The sequence below is a fragment of the Thamnophis elegans genome, chromosome 5 (assembly GCF_009769535.1).
Source record: "Thamnophis elegans isolate rThaEle1 chromosome 5, rThaEle1.pri, whole genome shotgun sequence".
Taxonomy (NCBI): domain Eukaryota; kingdom Metazoa; phylum Chordata; class Lepidosauria; order Squamata; family Colubridae; genus Thamnophis; species Thamnophis elegans.
The window spans coordinates 56328053-56350654 of NC_045545.1; the positions used below are offsets into that span (position 1 = coordinate 56328053).

Genomic DNA, 22602 nt, shown 5'->3' on the forward strand with positions numbered 1-22602 from the left:
GGGAGCCAACAAAATATACATTTTTGTTGATATGTTCTTAGAATTGTATGTACATGGGCAAATACATTTCTCATTTATGGATCTTGATAGGAAAGTAGTTACAAATTGTAACAATTAATAATCCCCCCCAATACTGTCTATACACTATTTGTTATCTGTCTTAGTATTTATCCATGATCTTTTTGTATTTTTTTCTAAATTGTTTCTCCCCTCCCTCCACCAGGAATATATTGTGGACAGCCTCCAAATATTACTGCTGGATTTCACAATGGAACTGCTACCACTTACCCTTTTGGAACAAAAATACATTACCGTTGCAATAAAAATCTTTCCCTTATTGGGGCATCCTTTATGGTCTGCGGTACTAATAAAAATCTAACAGAACTGTGGAAAGAGAAACCACCCATATGCAAAGGTTGCTCCCCCCTCCCTTCTTCAGTTTAAAACTAAATTGTTTTATGTTCCTTTTTATTTTTTTCAGTAACATTGAATAATTATTTTACTATATTTCTTTTTTTGTATACTTTTTTTATTTTTCATAACATACAACCTACATGTATACTATTACATAACCAACATCGTATTTTATTATTAAATGTTAACATCAATTCATCTTATCATCAACTCCAAAAACAATTATTGGCTCTTCTGCTCTCCATACACCATATTTGTACCTTATCCATCACTTTCTTCTCCCTCTCTCCTCCTCCCTCCTTCTTCCCTGTCGTCCTTCTCTACTTCCTCTTCCTCTCTCCTTCTCCTCTTTGCCCTTTCCACTCCTTTCTCCTCCCCCCCCCAGCCCTCTCTCCTATCCCACTCTTCTTCCCTTACCTCTCTGCTTCACACTCTTCATCTCATTTATGGTTTATTTCAGATTCTGAACAAGCTCCATTTTATGTTGATGGTATTTATAATTTCTTTTCAATATACATTTAACTTATCTTCCTCCTTTTTAAAGGGTGAGAGGGAGAGAGGGAGAGGTATATATATATAGAGAGAGAGTATGTGTATGTATGTATGTATGTATGTATATATATATATATATGTATATATATATATATGTATATATATATGTGTATGTTTTCTGAGGTTTTCGCGGGTGTTAGTATGTAGGTCTCTAGTTGTTCGGGTTTTCTCCCGCGTAGAATTGGAGATGTCTTGGCGACGTTTCGACGAAGTCACATTCGTCATCTTCAGGCTGCTGCTGACTACTTCAGGTTTGGTGTTTCCAGGAGTAGTGTGGGATCTTGGCTGTTTTGTTCCTTATAACTGCTGGTAGGGGATTAAATTTTAACTGCCAGTAGGGGATTAAGTTTTAACAGCCAGTAGGGGATTAAAACTGATTGAATGGGGGCTTGGGTGTGTCTTGATTAGGTGGAAGTGTGTCCCTATTTGGTGGAGGGGTGTTCTGTTCTGATTGTTTGGGGGGTTGTGTTTCCTGTGAGGGTAGGAGGGGTTTTGAAGAGGCTGATTGTGCTTTAGCAGTCTGGCTTCTGGTTCTGGGTCGTGCCTCCTCATCAGTTTGTGTTTTTGGTTGTTTTCTTTGTGGATGTTTTTTGGTAGTGTTCTGTGTGGCTATTGTGAGTGTGGGCCTGGTCTCATTCTTCATGTTTGGGATTCGTTTGTTGATGAGGGCGGGTTTCCAAAGGGCTGGCAGGCGGGAGGTGTCGTCTCGCCTGTTCATGCTATGTGGGTGTTTTTCTATTTCGATTGCTTCCCTGATTATACGGTTGTTGAAGTGTTCGGCCTTGGCGATGGTTCTTGTCTTATTGAAGTCAATTTTATGTCCTGTGGCTTTGAGGTGTTGGACCAGGGAAGAAGTTGGTTCTTCTTTTTTGATTGCATTTTTGTGTTCTTCAATGCGTGCACTTATTCTTCTGTTGGTCTGTCCGATGTATGTGGCGGGGCAAGTAGTGCATGGGATTTCATATACTCCTTGATTTTCTAATTCAATTTTGTCTTTGGGGTTTCTTAGGATGGTGGATATTTTCCGGTCTGTGCAGAATGCTGTCTTGATGTTGTGTTTGTGGAGGATTTTGCTGATTTTGTCTGTGGTGCCTTTTATGTATGGGAGGAGGGCTTTTCCATTTTCTTGTTCTCTGTCCTGGACTTTAGTGGGGGTTTCTTTTTGGATTAGGTTGGTGATCTTATTTCTTTGGAATCCATTGGATGTCAGTACGTTGGTGAGAGTGTGTAGTTCGGTTTTTAGGTGTTGTTCATCAGCTAGGCGTTTTGTTCTGGAGATGAGTGTCTTGGCTACAGAATTGATCTGGGCTGGGTGGTGGTGTGAGAGTGCGTGCAGATAGCGGTTAGTGTGTGTTTTCTTCTGGTAGATGGTGTGTCCTAGGGAGCCGTTAGATTTCCTGTAGACTAAGACGTCCAGGAAGGACCCAGAACCAGAAGCCAGACTGCTAAAGCACAATCAGCCTCTTCAAAACCCCTCCTACCCTCACAGGAAACACAACCCCCCAAACAATCAGAACAGAACACCCCTCCACCAAATAAGGACACACTTCCACCTAATCAAGACACACCCAAGCCCCCATTCAATCAGTTTTAATCCCCTACTGGCTGTTAAAACTTAATCACCTACTGGCAGTTAAAATTTAATCCCCTACCAGCAGTTATAAGGAACAAAACAGCCAAGATCCCACACTACTCCTGGAAACACCAAACCTGAAGTAGTCAGCAGCAGCCTGAAGATGACGAATGTGACTTCGTCGAAACGTCGCCAAGACATCTCCAATTCTACGCGGGAGAAAACCCGAACAACTAGAGACCTACATATGTGTGTGTGTGTATGTATGTATGTATGTATGTATGTATGTATATATATATATATATGTATGTATATGTGTGTGTGTGTGTATGTATATATATATATAGATCTATTTCAAGCTATTTAGCTCTCATCAGCAATACCCTTACTGGGATTTGAACCTGGGCTATATTACATCCTAGGCAAACTTCTTAGCCATTAGGCCACAGGCTCTTATCCATTTTATTTATTTTTATATATATATATAGACACACACACACACAGAGAGAGAGAGAGAGAGAGAGAGAGAGAGAGAGAGAGATTGTACTTTTAAACCCCCTCTCAGCCTAATTTTGTCTGCGATGTAGACCTGGTTACAATTTCCAGCTATTCTCATCATTATATTTATAAAGTTATGCATCCTTACACGCCCCCAATTTGTGATTCTGTCTTTCAATCTCAATAGTTTCCCATTGTAAACATATTTCATGTTCCCTCTCCATTTTTCCATCTCTTGGTTTAGGTTACCCTTGTCTATAAAGAACAATCCTTGCTGTTCAATGTTCATTACAATTACCTTAATCTACTATATAGAATACTAAGCGGTTCACATCTCATTTTCTTCATCGTCTTAGAAGTTCTGCAATGTCCATTTTAACCCGTGTTTAATTGTTCTTCCATTGTCATAATCAATTAGCAACTCAGTTTAGTCGTCATGTATAAAAGTGAATCACAACTCTCTGCTTTACAATCTCTTCATATCAGTTTCATATTTGTCCATATTCCATATATTTTAACCTTTATTTAATTATCTTTCTATTATCATATTCAATCAGTCAACAACATAATTTTATAGTCATATTTAGGAATAAAACCCTTTATCTCAGCTTTCTATTTCCCCATATAACAATTTCTAGTTGTCTGATTTTTTCCTAGTTAGTCTTTGGTTCCCACTTCTCTATTCTTGCATTCCCCCTTTTCTTTGTTTTGACATATCCACCCTCTTCAATTTTCCCCAAGCCACTGTCAAAGAAATCTTTTATATTTCCCTTTGTTGGGCCGTAACCTCCTTCTTTTCCCTATGCCACTGTCAGCCTCTGTAAAAATCTTTTGTCTGCTTTTTAGTTCCTTTTGTTGGGCCACATCCCCCCCTTTTCAATTTCCCCTATACCACTACCACACACAAAGAAGTTTTTTGTCTGTTTCTTATTTTCCACCGCTTCTACGCCTTCATTAACCCTCCCCGCTTCTTCCTTCCCTTCTTTAAATTCCTGGTTCTCTGAGTTCAGAATTATATTTAGGCTTGATTTTAATTATTTATGCATATTTTTTATAATTTCATGTATTTCTTCAAATTCCCACCTCTCCATAAAGTCCAGTTTCAAAGTTATAGTTAATTATACAGTTCTTATTTCATAGTTCTGGTCCACCTTAAATTTATCTAATTCAGCTGCTGTGTAGAACAGCGACGGGGACCATCTTGGTCTTTTATTCTTCTTTAATGTCCAATTCCAAAATTGCAGTTAGTTATACAGTTCTTATTTCAAAATTCTGGTCCACCTTAAATTTAGCTAATGTGAGAATGGAGGAGAAGCTAGAGCTATCTTGATCTTTTGCAAAGATTTCACAGTTCTTGATTTTATTATTATTTTTTTCCCTTGCTACCTTCCGCCTCTTGTTGGTTATGGTTGCTCAAAACATATTAATTGGAACAAACTTGCATACAACTAAACTCAGGTATGTTTCTCTTCATCTCCTGCTTTTCCAAATTCTGATTTATGGCAGTTGGTTAATTAAATCTCCTGCACAATCAAGATTAGGTTATCAGTTATCAGTGAGAAAATAGTGCTTTTTCTTTGATTTTTCTTCCTTGTTGCATTCCACCTCTCATTGATTGGAGTTGTTTAAGATAGTTAGAAGAAATTCGGATGAAGTAAATCATCTCAGAATGTTTGGTTTCCACTTCAAATCCAAAACTAAATTTAGAGTTTGTATTTGAGTGGGTTTGTCACTTCTCTGTTTTCTCCCTTTCTGTCCAAATTGTTTCAAACAAATGGCTTTTTTGTGGGGCTGTTTCAACCCTCCATTTTCCCTTTCTTTCTTTCCTTTTGCCAAAATCCAGATCTGGCTATTAATATTGTTTGTGCTCTCAAAATTCTTTGCCTTTTCCAAGTTTTGATTTATGATTGTGGTTAAATGAATCTTCTTAACAGTCTTTCATCTTGACCTCACACTCCTGTTCAGTTGCTTTGGCTGGAAGCCAGCTTCTTGTGCAGCCTGTTGTCATGCTGTCACCCCTACTCTGATTCAGAGGGCAAATCTCCGACCTGCGAGGGACCTGTTGCCTCCCTCTGGGTCTTATGAGACCCTGCCCCTTCTTCACCTCCCCACAGTGGGTGGTCTGATCCAAAAAGGGATCTCGGAATTGGTTTGTGAGACAGAATTCATGTGAGACTCTTCAGAGCTCACACCTCCTCGTCTGTCCAACTTCCGGTTGAATCCATTTTAGTTTTTTATATATATATTTAATTGATCAATACCAAGAGATGCAAATCAAAGTGGCATATAAAGAAATAATAGTTACAGTTTTCAGTTCAAATTTGATCCAAAGTTTCAGGAAAAAGTTTTGCCTTTTGGAGGAGAAATCACGAGATTTCTGCTGTACTTATTTTTGGATTACATTCAGGTGAAAAACAGATTAAAAATATACAGGAACAATCTGTGATATTTTATATCTTATGGCTGTATTTATTTTCCTATCTTATTAGGGGTATTCTGTAACGATCCAGTGGTAGAACATGGAATAATGATAAGTGAACCTAAGAAGACATATACATATGGAAGCAAAGTTAAATTTCAGTGCGAAATTGGGTATTTTATGATTGGAAATTATTTGATTCAATGTGAAAAGAACAACAATTGGGTTCCCATAGTACCATCGTGTAAAAATAGTAAGATTTTACATTTTTAAATACTTGATTGGAATTTCTTGGTAATAAATAATTTAAATGTAGACCTCAGAATGGTTAATATCATTCATACAATGAAATTCATACCTTGACTTCTGTTTATCCCATTCAATGTTATGTAGGGTCTTGTCCAACTATGAAAAATTGGTCATGGGTGATCAGCATAATTATTTATATAATAATAGCAGTGTAATATAGAATGACAGGCATCCAAAAGTTGAGAAAAATGTTCTTGGTAGCATTTCTTCCTCCAATTTTTGATTAACAACTCTATGTGACTAGCCAAAATCATCCTATTAACTTTTATAGCAAAGGGGTTTTTATACTGGGTCTCTGCCCTATTTTAATTAGGACATACTGAGCAAATAAGATATTTTATTTTCATGTTTTTATCTGTGGGTGGATGGGCAGGAAATAACCCAGCAGTAGAAAAAAGACGGAATTGTGGAAATTGAATTTCAGTTAAAAATCTAATCTCCGTCAATTATTGTATGGGAGATATTAGCAGAGGATTCAAGAGAAGAACACCAAGTTGGAAGAAAGAGAAATAGAAAAAGTAGAAAAATCCATAAACACAAAGTACTTTAAGTTGTAAGTGTACAGCAAATGCTTGAAAAACGAACTTTAAAGCAACTGGTAGGCAGGGATTATCTACTTGAGAAGATATTACTTGATTGATTAGATTTCGGTCACATTTTTCCTTCAGGAACACAAGGAAAAATACATAGCACTTTTTTCTTTCATTTTTCTCCACAACAATAGTCCTCCTCTATGGTAGTTTTGTCGAAGAGAAGGAGTGAGCTGGCAAAAACTACCCAGTAAACTTCTGTGGCTGAGGATGAATATGAATTTAAGTTTTCTCAATAGTGTACTAAACTACAATAAGTTGCATGAAATTAACAAAAACATTTGCAATATTTTTACAAGCAGGTTACTATCTAATAAATGAGTGAAGCACCGATGAATAATGAGCCTCAAAAATATACCTTATGAAGGTCAATGGCACCTGGCTGCATATATTTTTGTTGTGGATGTGGCAGCATTTTATGGACTCCTAGTCAAGCTCTTAGTGTGTTTTCTGGAAGAGCAGGCTGCTGCCAGATGCTGAGAGCAACCTGGCACACCAAGAAACTTCTGACCCATAGCATGGCAAGCAGCCCCAAGGCTAGGCAGAATGCATAGTAGCCAAAAGGTCAGAGATGGTGCAACATACTATCTTAGCATTATCAGAATGTAGATAAATGATATGTCTTGATAATTTTTGCATAAAAACTATTTTTATTAGTTACTCCAGGCATATGTGGTTCTCCATCGATCCTCAATGGCGACATAGAGCCTTTGCAACCTCAGTATGAAACTGGAAAAACAGTTGTCATAACTTGCAATCGGAACTATTCTTTTATTGATGACACCATAATGATGACTATACAGTGTCAAGGTTATAATCTCTGGCATCCTCCTGCACAATTATGTTTATGTAAGTATAAATCTAGGTGTGAAGTGTTCTATTGCTTCTAATGTTTTAATGTAGACAAAGATGGCTATATTGGAGAAATATATTTTAAATATTATCAATTTCCATAAAGTGAATATTGACTGGTTCAGTAAGTACTTATTAAATTCCTTATAACACCTATATGAATGAACATCTAAATAATATACTGAGGCTTGACTGGAAATCATAGACTTTTTGAAATAATCTAAAAATGAACATGATACAGTGGTACCATGATATTCATCTTTAATTGGTTCAAAGGGGTGCGATAAGTACCAAAAATGATGAGTACCAAACATTTTTTCCTATAAGGATTAATGTAGTTAGTCACATGACAGCAGACACTGACAAGTTCTAACTTGTGCATTCAGTACAGACAAACAATGAATAATAGGACAACATTTTCACATCAAGATGTGTTGAGTACAAAATTTGATATGTTTCAAAGCAATTGAGTATCAAAGTTCCACTGTACAGTTTGGATTAGAAAAAATGTATAGAAAAAAAATGAAAATTATGCTACAACCATAAAATAAGAGGTTAATTTAGATTGAAACTTTTTATTTATTATTATTTATTATTAATTTTTTTATTTACAAACGTACAATACACACAAAACTTAGACATACACCACATTTACACAATACAATGCGAACAGGAGCTTTCTGTTCTTTCTAATAGCAATTGCCAATTGATATCGCTCACCTTATATTATTTCCCCTTCTATTATATTTCATTTGCATTTCACCATTCTTAACCCTCTTATTCATTTGTCTGATATATTGGCTGATTACCTCTAGTAAATTTAAACCATTTGGATACATATATATATATATATATGTGTGTGTGTGTGTGTGTGTGTGTGTGTGTGTGTGTTAGTTATTTCTCCTTAACTACTATTTTTGGGCTTTGTTGTCTTCCTTCATTGATCCTTGTTTCTTTCCTCCATCCACCTATACCATTTATCTCATATCTGGTAGTTTTCTGTTTCTTCTTTTCCCTGGATTTCTTTTGTTAATTTGTCCATTTCAGCACAGTCCATAATCTTTCTTATTATTTCATCTTCACTTGGAATTAATTTGCTTTTCCATTTCGGGGCAAAGGCAATCCTCGCCGCCGTAATTATATGTAATATTAAATACTGGATTTCTTTTTTGTATTTTGCAATCATTATTCCTAATTAAAAAAAAAACTTCAGGTTTCCATTCTATTTTGACACGTTATTGCTTCTAGCCACTTTTTGATCCTTTTCCAAAATTTTTTAGCCTCCTCACAGGTCCACCATAGGTGGTAGTATGTTCCATGTATTGATTCACATTTCCAACATTTTGGGGAGGTATTTGTTGAGATTTTAGCTAACCTTGTTGGTGTCAGGTGCCATCTGTAAAATATTTTGCATTGGTTTTCCTTGTACGCAACTGATAGAGTCATTTTTAAGTTTGTTCCCCAAAATTTTTCCCATTTGTCTAATTCAATATTATAGCCAAAGTTCTGTGCCCATTTTATCATTTGTTCTTTCACGATTTCCTCTTCCATTTTATGCTTCAGGAGAAATTTGTGTAGTCTCCCTATCATCTTTCTATCTGAGCTGTGAATTACTTTTTCCAATCCGTGTGGTTCTATTTTGATGTCATATAATTTAGTATCATTATTGTGCTTAGTTTTGATTTGCTAGTAGGTTAGCCAGTCAACTTTCATGTTTTATTCTGCCAATTCTTCAATTGTTTTTAAAATTCCCTGTCTGTCAGTTAAATCTCTGTATCTTAGTATTTTATTCATATCTATAAAATTTGGATGGATCGTCCTTTCTGTCGGTGATAGCCAATTCGGGATTTTCACATAGTGGATTTTTTTGATTTTGAGCCAGTTTTGCAATAATGCTCTTCTAATTAAATGTTTTTGAAAGTATTTGTGCGTTTTATTTTTATCATCCCATAGGAATGTATGCCAGGCTGCTTGCAAATCATGGCCTTCTAAGGTTAAAATTCTTTTATTCTTTAGCTCTATCCAATCCTTCACCCATGTTATTGTTACTGCTAATGTGTATAATTCCCAATTTGGTAATGCTAAACCTCCCCTCTCCTTGCTGTCTTGCATTGACTTTAGTTTAATCCTTGCTTTTTGTCCTTGCCAAATGAACCTAGCGGTTATTTTGTTTAATTCTTGAAAGTAAGTTTTACCTGGGTTAATAGGTGCGGCTTGCAACAAGAATAAGATTCTTGGTAAAATATTCATTTTGACTGTGGCTATACGTCTCATTAGTGATAGATGAATATTTTTCCAGCTTTCTAAATCTTTCTTTATTTGTGTCACTAGTTTATTATAATTATCGTCTTTAATTGTGGAACATTTTGCCGACACCCAGATCCCCAAGTATTTCACTTTCTTAGTTATTTGCATTCTATTTGCTAATTCCAGTTCCTCTTGCTTTTTTGTCATGTTCTTGGTTATCATTTTTGTTTTGTCTTTATTGATTTTTAATCCTGTCACTTTGCCATATTCTTCTAATTTTTGAATTAATTTCCAACTGGATTCTAATGGATCCTCTAGAGCAAATACTAAGTAAGTCATCGGCATAGGCTTGGGGCTTATATTCTTCATTTTTGAGTCGCAAACCTTTTATTCCCTAGTCCTTCCTAATTTAATTTAACAAAATTTCCAGAGTTAATATAAACAGCAAAGGAGAGAGGGGGCATCCCTATCTGACTCCCTTTTTTATTTCAACTTTTAACTGCTGCATAAGAAAATCTGAAACTACTTCTTTATACTTCTTCACACATTTTATTATTGTCCCTTTCTTTCAAATATTAATTCTTTTTAGTTTTTATCTTTATTGTATTAAAATTTGGTAGAGTATCTTTTTAAAGATGCTTTAAGATTGGAGTTTCCAGTTATTTACAGGAGAGGCAGAATATTGCACGTGTTTTTGTTGACAGTTTCTGAATGTTGTAATGTATTACTTGATGAATTTAAATGAAAGTTTAGTTTGTACTGAAAAAGATTAGGAACAATGCAGACAAATTATAAGGAAGTAATTTTTCTAAGTCCCACAATAATCATTTTGTCACTTCAGCAGGGTAATTTTGGAAAAGAATGTTTGGCTTTGGTACGTGTCTGCCTGCCTAATAGAATAGAATTCTTTATTGGCTGAGGGTGATTGGACACACACAAGGAATTTTTTTTCTGGTGCATAAGCTCTCAGGGTACAGTACATAAAAACTACAAGTGATAAATCATGATCATAATTTTAAAATACAATAATCATAAATCATAAGATACAGCATTCAGTGATAGTCATAGATTACTAAATAAGCAATCAACATAACACAAAATATGATAATAAAAGCAATCAGCATAAGTCATGTGCTAAAACAACTAAGTTATAGTCAGAAGAATCTAAGAAAATAGGTAATAAGATAGATGAGAAGGATAAGTAATACAGCCCTACTAGGTGGTTTAACATCCCAGGGCATAGACAGTATTGTGGGGATTAACAGAGTGATAGCATTGGGGGTGGGGGTGGGGAAACTGGGTGCCTCGTTGTTTTGGTGTGTAATGCCCTATAGCATCATCTTGAGCAAAGAAGTTGAAACAGTTTATGTCCACGATGCGAGGGTGTGCAAAATATATAATATTTTGCATTAATTTTAGTATTTGCTTCTTTGGGGGCTTATAATACCTATTTGTATTTTTAGTTAAAATTTCACCAGATAATTTTCATCTTTTCATCAATCATGGAAAAATAGTCCATGGGAAGAAACAATATTACAGGCCTGGAGATGAGGTGGATATTGCATGCTATGCTGGCTATGTATTGAAAGGGCCATCTAAGATTAAATATATTGGTGGGAAGAAATGGTTTCCTAGTGTCCCAACTTGTCATTTGAGTAAGTATCAATGAGAATATATACCTATACTAAGTAAACATTGTTTTAACTGCCTAGAAATTATTTGCTGTTCTCTTTTTAAAATATAGCATGGATTTGAAAATTGTAGAATTCTAATCTGACAAAATGTATTGAAGGCTGAAGAAAGCTGCTTTGCTTTCTTCACACAAAAGAAAAATATTACCTAATGCAATGCTATCAACATCCGGCAAGCTCTTAACCTCTATAATCCGATCCAGACTACTGAAAGTCAGAGAAACTAATTGCAGGGAAGAGCAAGCCGGTTTCAGACCAGGAAGAGGTTGCACAGACCAAATATTTACCCTGAGACAACTAGCCGAATCATGCCTGCGTTACAAAAAGGACACTTTTTTAGTATTTGTGGATTTTTCATGCGCCTTCGATAGCATAGATCATTCATCGTTGTGGTGCGCCCTTAAAGCTGAATCAATCCCCTATGTTACACTCAACGTGCTTAAAGCTTTTTACGAAGGTGGAATGAGCCGGACAAAATACCTGGGAAATGTGTCCCCACCATTCTCAATAACTACCGGCGTCAAACAAAGCTGTATTATTTCACCAATGCTCTTCAATATAACCATGGATTGGATCCTCAGACAAACTTTTAAAGACACACCAGGCGTTCAAATCGGGGCTCAGCTGTCTATCACGGACTTGGTGTATGCTGATGACATCGTCTTCTTTGCTGAAACAGCCCAAACCGCCCAAAATACCCTGGATGCATTACAAGCAAATGCTAACAAGCTCGGCCTGGTGATAAATGGTGAAAAAACCAAATTCATTTTCACGGGCACTCAACCAGCTCAACTGCACCTCGAAGGCAACCCTATCGAAAGAGTAGACACGTTTAAATATTTGGGGTCGATCATCGACAGCCAACGTGTAGTGGCTACAAATGACATCAAAAGCCGCATTGGCAATGCTACAGCCGCATTCGCCTCTTTAAGGAAGTGCCTGTGGAGCCAAAATGACGTGACGATTGCGACCAAGATGAGGATATTTAATGCTTCCATCTGCACAATCTTACTGTACGGCTCGGAATCGTGGACTTTACTTAAAAGCGACCTGAAGGTTTAGGTTTAGGTTTAGGTTTATTGGGATTTATATGCCGCCCTTTTCCCTGAGGGGACTCAGGGCGGCTTACAACCACAGGGGGGGGGGGTGCAAGGTCAAAAACAAAACAATATGTGAACAAAGAAAAGATAGTAAAACACAACTTTCATTCAACAATCAAACACTCGGGCGGGTGAATTGGAAGCCTATCCCCAGGCCTGCTGGGAGAGCCAGATCTTGAGGGCTGCGCGGAAGATCTGGATAGTGGTGAGGGTACGGATCTCCATGGGGAGCTCGTTCCACAGGGTCGGAGCAGCAACAGAAAAGGCTCTCCTCCGTGTGGTCGCCAGTCGGCATTGACTGGCAGATGGGATTCGGAGGAGGCCCAGTCTGTGCGATCTAATTGGTCGATTTAGGGAAGTAATCGGCAGAAGGCGGTCTCTCAAGTACTCAGATCCACTACCATGGAGTGCTTTAAAGGTGGTCATCAGTACCCTGAAGCGCACCCGGAGACCAACAGGTAGCCAGTGCAGCTCGCGGAGGACAGGTGTAACGTGGGCGAACCGCGGTGCGCCCACTATCACTCGTGCGGCTGCATTCTGGACTAGCTGCAGTCGCCGGATGCACTTCAAGGGCAACCCCATGTAGAGCCCATTGCAGTATTCCAGTCTAGAGATCACAAGGGCTCGAGTGACTGTTGTGAGAGCCCCCCGGTCTAGGTAGGGCCGCAACTGGCGGACCAGGCGAACCTGGGCAAATGCCCCCCTGGTCACAGCTGACAGCTGGTGATCAAAAGTCAGCTGTGGGTCCAGGAGGACTCCTAAGTTGCGGACCCTATCTGAGGGGTATAAAATTTGACCCCCCAGCCTAAGCGTTGGTATATTAGCCAAATTATTGGGGGGGAAGCACAACAGCCACTCGGTCTTGTCCGGGTTGAGTACCAGTTTGTTAGCACTCATCCAGTTCTTAACGGCCTCCAGACCCCGGTTCATCACGTCCACCGCTTCATTGAGTTGGCACGGGGCGGACAGATACAATTGCATATCGTCCGCATATTAGTGGTATTTTATCCCGTGCCTCCGAATGATCTCTGAACCTATTAGAGCGATTCCAGCTAAGATGCCTGCGCAACATTCTGCACATAACTCTACGGGACCGGTGGAAAAACGAAACGGTATTGCAGCTGTGTAAAAACCAAACTACAATCGAACTTTACCTAAGAAGACAACGACTTAGATGGTTTGGACACGTTTGCCGTATGGACAATAGCCGATTACCTTACCGATCGATTAACTCGCTGCGACCGGATGGGTGGAAAATCGCACGAAATGCCCCAAAGAAAACGTGGATATCCCAAGTGGCTCACGATCTTCAACCACTCCATTTCTCGACAACCGATGCCCAACAAGCCGCCCTAAATCGGGATCAATGGCGTGCTGTAATCCATGACGTCCTGCCCCTGGCCTTCACAACGCAATGGTCACTGCCTTATGGACGTTGACATTTACGAAGATTAAGTCCAAGTCCAAGTCTAATGCAATGATCTAGGAAAAAACGCCATTCACTCAGCTAGAAGACAGTAAATGGCACCAAAGGATGCATTCCCAGTTTACCTCTCTATTCCCTTTGTTTCTTATGTGAACAGAAATCAGATTTTGCTTTGTTGAAGAAAGGTAAAATAAAAATGGGAAGTTCTGGTCTTTTTAAACCTGTATGTTTTCTGCCAGCTCCTACAGTGTGTAAATAACATTTTAGTACCTCTGTGCTGAAACCTTGTTTGTTGCATAGTCTGTCAGATATTCAGACTAGATTTGGCATTCTTATCCACCTATCAAGTCCTTCCCAAGAACCTTGGATAAGCAGCTATTGATGTTTGCTATTAGAGTTATTACCAGTTTTCCGTGCTATTTTGTTTAATGTATTGGTCATGTAATGTTTTGGTTTCCCATGCCTCATTTCTGTCCTTCATTTGATCTTTGCTGCAGGCCAGTTTTGACTCTGCAGTACTCCTGCTATACTAGCTTCAGACAATCTTCTTTACTGTCCTTCAGGTATTCTTTCAATGCCTTTTTTTTACTTCTTCAACTTGTGATGTACTTGCAACAGTTCATACCCACCCAGTTTCCTTGGTAAATGAGTCTTCAACATTGCTTTCGGGATGTAAGGCATGATTCATTGTCATGATTTTTCTAGTCGTCTAATCCAGGGCTTTTAGTTCTGCTTGAATCCAGTTCACTATTCCAAATATGTATCTGATGACTGGAATTGCCCAGGTGTTAATTGCCTTTATGATATTTCCTCCATTGAATTTGGAAGAAGAAATGCCATCACTATGTGGTATTTCCTCCTAACTGTATTGCAACTGTGCTGTACATTAGTTGGCTTGTTACTTGAAGTGATACTTCATTTACTTGAAGCGATACTTCAATTCTAATATTTTCTTGGACTTCAGTGTGCTTGGTGTTGTCAACTTGAAGGATGCTCAGGTGATCATTTTCATTTACAGTGATTGTTTTCATTGAGATTTTTGATGTTATTTCTATGGGGATTCCTTCAGTTTTTACTATTTTCCTCATTTAATAATAAGCATGGCACATTTGTCCAGTCTAAACTCCATTGCAAAATTTTAGGTATATAGATGCACAATATTGAGCAGCGATTCAGATAGCGTTTTTCCATACAACTACATCAATGTAAAGGAAGAAGGATAGTCTGGCAGATATTTTGGTGTTTGATAGCCATGGCCTGAGTTCTTAGTATTGTTGACAGTAGTGGTGAAAGTGAGTCTCCTTGAAGATTCTTCTCTTGATATTAACCTCTGTCAATCTATTATCATTGTTTAGCAACCATGTTTTCTATTGTACCATTGATCTTTGCACAAAGCTTCTGATGTTTCTACTGATTCCTGTTATTTCTAGGCATTTGATTATCCAATCATGTGGCAGGATGTTGAATGTCTTCTTGTAATCAATCCAAGCTACATTCATATTGGTCTTTCTTCCCTTGCAGTTTTCCAGAATCTGGACAGAATCATCTTGTCAGTTGATCTTGTGTTCCTCTGCTTTAGAAGGGATCTCTTTTCTGTTCAGATGGAAATAGCTTATTTTCAACTGGATGATGTTAGATTGCATCAGCTACCACACCAATCAGTAATTTGACAGTTGTTGGCTATTAGGTAATTGGCCTGTAGTTGCCTAATGTTGCCTCTTTTGCTGGATCTTTCATTTTGCCAGATATTAGCTACTCTTCCATATCAGCTCCTTGCAGTATGTTGTTAAGCTGCTTGACAACAAGTACATGTAAACTGGTCAGATGCTATCAACCAAAATCCATGAAGCTTATCCTCAACTGCTGCTGACTAATTCTTGATCTTCCTTGTCCTTTTCTCCACCATTTCATCTGTTACAAGTTCTTTCATTTTATCTTTTTTATTCTTACCCACCACCTTTAACGAAACTGCATTTTTGTTATATTTCTTATATCTTCACCCAGAACTGCCCTGTTTCTTCCTTGTCAGGTACTGCATTCACTGCAGTCTCTCCATTGATAGATTAATAGAAATCCTTCTGTGTGGATTGAAATTGGAGATTTTGTCTATAATTTGCAATTTGAGCTTCCCATCTGCTAATCTTCTTGATTATAACTGTCATTTGCTCCTTTATTATTTCCAGTGCTTCCTTGATCTTCCTTGTTTCTAAGTGGCATTTCTTGATTAGGTATTTGATGGTTTTCTTTTTTTAAAATTTATTTTCATTCATCTGTTCTAGTTTATTTTAATCTTATCAGTTTGCTAATCTTATTTTCCAGCCTGATCTTACATTTTGGTGGGGCACTGTTTGCCCTTTTTCTCTGTGGACTTTGCACCCCAGATATTCAATGATAACTGGAGTTTTGCTGTATATTAGTTGGATTGTTTTTTGCAATGAGCTAGTGCTTAAATTTGATATTACATTATTTGACATCATTTAGTACTTGTGCTAGCTATTTCTTTGGAAAAAGCTTCAATGCAGGCAACCTTACTGTTGTTTTGTGCTGTTCTAGATGCTTAATATTAATAACCAATATTAATTATTGTATTTTTAAAAGAAAATTTGATCAAAAATTTATTTCAGAATGAGTAGATCAATATATATTCTTTTAAACTATGTGATTTCTTGATTGTACAAAAAGTTTTTAGGTTGAAAACTCTTTTAAAAAAAAATACTTTATAAAAAAATACTCCTCAAAGTGTAGAATTTCAGCTAATAATTTCTGGTGAGCTTTCGAGCCTGAATAATTCATTGTTCCATAAATAATCTGTATGTTCATTTTGTAAGACACTCACTTACCAGAATTTGATTTGATTTTGATTTGATTTTATTGACATTTGTAGGCCGCCCTTTTCCCTGAGGGGACTCAGGGCGGCTCACATAAAATCAGGGAAGGGGAAATGCAGACAATAACAAAGACACATATAATAAAAACAGTAACCAACATGCATTCATCATTCGGGAGGGGCAACTATCTTCATCCCCAGGCCTGACGGGCTAGCCAGTTCTTCAAGGCTGTGCGGAAGGCCTGGACGGTGGTGAGGGCACGAATCTCCACGGGGAGTTCGTTCCAAAGGGTCGGGGCGACTACTGGGAAGGCCCTCCTCCTTGTAGTTGCCAGCCGACACTGGCTGGCCGATGGAATACGGAGGAGGCCCAGTCTGTGTGATCTTATTGGTCGCAGGGAGGTGATTGGCAGAAGGCGGTCTCTCAAGTATCCAGATCCACTACCATGTAGAATAATTTTTCTTTTTCTTTTTAGGTAACTTCATCAAAGTAGTTATATGTGGTATGTAATTTTGAAAATGAAAATATAAATCTTAGCATAGTTCAATGCTGTTTTGAAAAATCTTCAATACGTTTTTTGGGAAATATCATCTACTTGGATAGATAGTTCTATCCAATATCCAATACTTGGATATTGGATAGAACTACTTCTTCCATTCATTTTAACCCAGATGTCTCACTAGTATAACCAAGCTTCCTCTCTTGATCTTCTGTGCAGATATGGATAAACACAGAACACAATTTTGTCTCTATTGTTTCAATTCACAAGATGGTAACAAACATGTATAGCTTGGGGTTTGCCTTCATGGTGTGGGAGTTCTCTGTGATTGGGTTTTGGATACAGTCATTTCATTACTTTGTCATATAATATTGCAGTAGGAATTCTGAAGGAAGTGTTTTTGATGAAGGAGTTACATATACTTTTGTATACCAGCCCTGTACATGCTTGTCTTGTATGGTGCATGGGAGGCTGGTATTTTTTGCAAGTGACTGATCCTTGATGCTGGTAGATAATTTATTTGATAAGATGGTGCTTTTGTCTTATTTGCATTTTGATTGCATCCTTTGAGATTGGTGGAGTCAATAATTATATGAGATGGTTCATTAGGAAGGTGTTGTTCTTTTCCCATGATTGTTTCACTGTGGATGGTTATCAGTTATTAGTATGTGTACATTTGCTTGCTTGCTTACCTGTTATATTTGCAATATAATGTGGGTTATAATTCCCTAGGACTGTCTGATACTAGATTTAAAATTCTTTTGAAATTTTCAATCTGGCTTGTTCCAAGATTTCCATGTTTCCCAATTGGTTAAACATGTGGCTGTTTGAGTGGAAATTAATGAAGTCATATTGTATTTTTTTAATCACTAGTTGGCATTTGTGAATGTTTTATTAACTTCCTGCCACTCATTGTAGTGATCTTTTCCTTGCAGTCCTGTATTCTTCCATTGGTAATAGGTCTTTGGGTTCACGTAATATGCTTTTCAAGGAACATTTTTATTTGTATAAGTTATTCCAAACAGTTGGAATAGCCTGTTTCTGGTCTCTGATATGAATTTCTTCAAAACTCATGCATCAGAGAAACTATGTGGCAAAGTAATGAGACACCTCATTACTACAACCCAAAATCAAAATCAAAACTTGAAGAATTCCTCCAATGCAACATGCTTGTTTCTTTTATAAAAGTTGGAATGATCTCCCCGTGGAGATCCGGACCGTCACCACCCTTCCGGCTTTCCGCAAAGCCACTAAGACCTGGCTGTTCCGGCAGGCCTGGGGCTGATGAGTTCCCAGCCCCACTTAAATGGTTGCGACTGCTGCTCTGTTTTTAACTTGCTTGTCTTGTCTTTTGTTTGTATCCCCCCCTCCCCCCGCCTGTTAGCCGCCCTGAGTCCCTCGGGACAGGGCGGCATACAAATGGAATAAATGAAATGAAATGTATTCGTCAATTGCTGTATTTTATTAATGAGACTGATCCAACAACGTTTCAAATATATCTCTTCAATCAAATCTGCATTCCTGAATAATAATTTGGTTTGTTTCCAGTACTCTGAGCATTAATATATAAAGAATGAAGGCTGTAAAGTTCTGAATTAAGTTTCATATTGATTGTTCAAATGATTTAATTGTCCACAGCATAGTGAATTTCTGCAATTAACAGGTATTAGGGCTGGGATAGTTTCCACATAATATTTTAGCTGTAAAGATTTAATTAAAGAACGGAGTAACCACTTTTTTAATCACATATTAATTTTCTTGATTTTAGTTATTTTTACTAAGACACTGTAATTTTACTATGGCACTTTGTATTTTCTTTTCTTTTCAGGGTGTTCATTACCTTTGTGGATTTTGGCAGTCAGAATGTTTTACCGGAAATATATAGAAGAAAGGTAGGACTTGTGTTAATTTCCTTATTTTTGTTTTTATTTGTTTTATATGGACACTAAAATATTTTTAGATATTAAAAAATGCAATATTGGTGTAAATGCCATTCATGTATGATATACATATATTGTAGTTCCATGGTGGGGAAAAAAGGAAGCTAAGTGGTAGGCAGATTATGCTGTTTTGTGTTTGTATCAGTCTATGCGTGTTCCTTCAGAAATTGCTTCTAAACCTTTTTTTTTGCATTGATGTGTATTTTTGTTAAAGAATAAAAGCTACATATATATCTATGTCTGGGGAGGGCAGAAATGAACAAAAAATGTCCCCAGCAGCACTCTATAAGCCTTCATAAGGTTATGCATGCAATTTTTTTTTGACAAAACAGGCTGGTTTTAACAAGCAAACAGGCTGGTTTTTGCTCATTCTTGTCCCCCCCCACCCCCCGGAGCACTCTGCAAGCCCCCGAAGGCTATTCATGCCTTTTATTTGAAAAAAAACAGGCCCGTTTTTGCGAAAAACAGGCTGTTTTGGAAAGGTTTGCAGAGTGCAAAAACTATTTTTTCATTTCGGAAAGCTCTTTAGTTAGAGTGATTGATGAGAATTACATTGATCAAATGCTGTGCCAGCAGAAACAAGTCTTGGGTGCTGCTGGTTGTCAGTGATTTCCTTCTCCAGCATATGGATAAATACACCTGGAAACATCTACCTACCTACTCTCTCTCTCTCTCCCTACCTACTGACTCTATTTCTGTGTCTCCCTCTATCTACCTACCTACTCTCTTTCCCTACCTGCCTACTGTATTTCTCTCTCTCTCCATCTACCTACCTACCAGTGGTGGGTTTCAAATTCTGTTCCAACTGGTACAGTTGGAACGGGGCCCGTGGCATCCTCATGGATGCGTGCAGTGTACGTGCGCATGTGGGCAGTACGCACATGTGTCTTAGCTCCTCTGCAATGCTCCAGCTCCCCATGGAGCATCGCGCAGGTGTTGTATGTGCGCAGAAGCCTTTAAATACCGGTAAGGAGTTCGGGTGGGCTCTCCGGAGTATTGTATCGGAACGGTATCCAGTGCTCTGGGTTGGCTCCGGTACACGCATACCTGGGCGTACCGTCTGCAACCCACCACTGCTACCTACCTACCTACTTACTCTCTCCCACTCCCTACCTACTGTATTTCTCTCTCTCTCCTTCTTTATCCCTCTATCTACCTACCAACTTTTAAAAAAATTTGCCTCTTCAAAATCTTGGCGCGTCTTATACGCCAAAAAATACGGTAGGTGCTTTCTTCCTGGAAGTAGTAGTAGTAGGGTTGGTACAGATCGAAGCAAGATTCACAAACATTATTATTGGAAAACTTGTTATAAGTTACAAAAGAAAAAATTAGCTATCACTCTCTAATATATAGTTGGTATGTTTATCTTGTGTCTACTATTTCTTCTGGCTTTCATAATTTTCTAAATACTATTCTGTTTTCCATATTAACCTTTACTTTGAAATATTTTATTCTTCTTCTTACAGGTTCGTTCTCTGATATCCTTAATTTTTTTTATAATTTACAATCTTCTGCTCTAGCTTTAGATGTGTTTTAACATTTTAATGTTCCTAATTCCAAACCCAACCAATTCCCTTTCCCTCAGTTGTCTTTATTGCTTTATTGCTATTATCAATTGTTTCAATGGCTTACAATCAAAGCAAGTAAGACAACTGGACAATGCAACAGTTTAAATAAATAACAATGATGCAAAAGCATCTAAAACTCCATTATAAAAAGTTCATAAAATTCATAATCAAAATAATCATATCTAATAGTGCTCAATACAACCTGAATCAATAGGGGTCAAACTCATCTCTGGGGGTGAGGATGATATACCGCATATGGTAGGGCATTCCTCTGATGTGTATTCCCCATTGTGTCAGGCCTGCTAGCCACCTTTTCTTTTTTGGACTTCAGGCCTGCCATACTTTTTATTATTCTACTATTCATTTTCTATTGTGGAAAAATGTGAGGGGAGATTATATGGAGTTGGGTGATATGTAGCCATAACAACATTCTTTCTAGAAAGTCAAGGTCATCCTTTATCTCTGCACCTGGCCAGAACTGGATGGGCGGAAGCTGCCAGCATGGCAGTGAGAGATTGGACCATGTGATGGACTTGTGGGTAGGGGGTCAGGATCTTAAACTTTCAACTGGGTGGGTAAACATAGAAGCTTTCAGATTTGGGTTTTCCCAGATGTGCCAACATGGCTCTTAATAAATTGGAACTTTGAGGAATCTTTTGCCTTGGACTCTGATTTACTTTTGGATGCTATTTGGAACCCTGACACATTGTTCCAGCTTATTCTCTTGTAACCTCTTCTCCAATGAATATAAATACAAACTTTAATTGCCTTCTCTTACCAATGTCTTACTGACTGACATTTCTTTTCCTTAACAGGTGAACAAGAGAACGTCAGAGAAGAATGAAAAGGAAGTGCAGACACAGCACCATAATAGTGGCTTGGCTGCCTGGGGCATGAGTACATTTGTTCCAACATGAGAAAATTGAAAGTTGCATGAGCAATGACATATTCTGCAGTATGTTTAGCAAGAGTTTCCAACATCATCTCTATAGTGAAAGAGCTCATCATCAGCAAGAACTGTCAGGTAGATTTAACTTATTTTTTCTTTCTTTCATTCTTTTGGTCCTTAGTTGTATAACAGGCTGTATTTTGTTAAAAAATGTAGTGATAGTGGTAGAGCCATCATTCTGTGCTGATGTTACATCAAGGTAGTTGTTAATATAACACTGTACATGTCTGGAATTATAAGGGCCTTGGTAGGATTTTGGCCAGTAAAAACACCTTCAGCCATCACAAAATGCTGCACACCACCTCTGTAGTCACATATTATAATCTGGTGGCTTGACAAATTGTTGCATTTACAACCAGTTGCCAAACACCCCATGATCATGTGAGTAACTATTTGCAATCTTCCCTGCCAGCTTCTCCAGAAAGTCAATAGGGAAATCAGCAGGTAAGATTGCTAGCTGCTGCCATCTGCTGAGAGGATTCCTCATCTCTGAGGTGCGGCTGAAATAGCTGCTTTCCAAAGGGAACTATTGCTGAAATATTGCTGAAATACTGAAGAATTATTTCATTCCTGTACCCTGCCAAAGGAGTTTCTTTGTATTTAAAGTATATACAGAAAGTATGTTTAGGGCTGTGTGTGTTTATAACATGTTTTTCTCAGTCTGAATATTTGAGACTCTGAATACTTGCCAACCAGTTCAATTACAATGAATGTATTGAGTGGATACAGAATTTGATGGCTCATAGTTGGTATAAGAACAGCTGTGACATCTCAGTTCTGAAAGATGATGTATTAGTAACATAAGTAAATATCATCAATTTTATTACCAAATTTTCCAAAATATTCCCCTGGAGATACTCTGATTCAACTGATCAATTTTAATTTATGTTGGTGCTGAAAGCATACAGTATATTCAAATATTCCCTTTGATTTCATTATATCTTCATTCCTAATGAAGCAGATTGTAGGTCTTGGTTTGCTTCCATCTTTAGTCACCTACAATTTTGATACCAGGCTTTTTAAAGTAAGCTCTAGAACCTCTCATAAAACCTTTGAACAAAAACAGGCATAGTAGTGTGAACATTCATACAATAACTGCTGGTGAAGATAGGCCACTGTGTATTAGCCAAATGTTTGCTGTATTCTT

At 37.8% G+C, this 22602-nt stretch overlaps 1 protein-coding gene across 6 annotated transcripts in view; it reads left to right on the forward strand.

Moving 5' to 3' along the window:
• Positions 1-22602, forward strand: part of LOC116508924 (complement receptor type 2-like) — a 59375-nt gene that overhangs the window by 4596 nt on the left and 32177 nt on the right. For 5 of the 6 annotated variants that reach the window (XM_032217767.1, XM_032217771.1, XM_032217769.1 and 2 more), the window contains exons 2-8: positions 224-415; positions 5527-5709; positions 7013-7204; positions 10918-11109; positions 16975-17001; positions 18827-18890; positions 21322-21530. In XM_032217767.1, coding sequence (XP_032073658.1) covers positions 224-415; positions 5527-5709; positions 7013-7204; positions 10918-11109; positions 16975-17001; positions 18827-18890; positions 21322-21325 — 854 coding nt within the window. In that variant the 3' untranslated portion in view covers positions 21326-21530. The remainder of the gene's footprint in view (positions 1-223; positions 416-5526; positions 5710-7012; positions 7205-10917; positions 11110-16974; positions 17002-18826; positions 18891-21321; positions 21531-22602) is intronic. The other variant, XM_032217772.1, reaches the window with a different exon arrangement.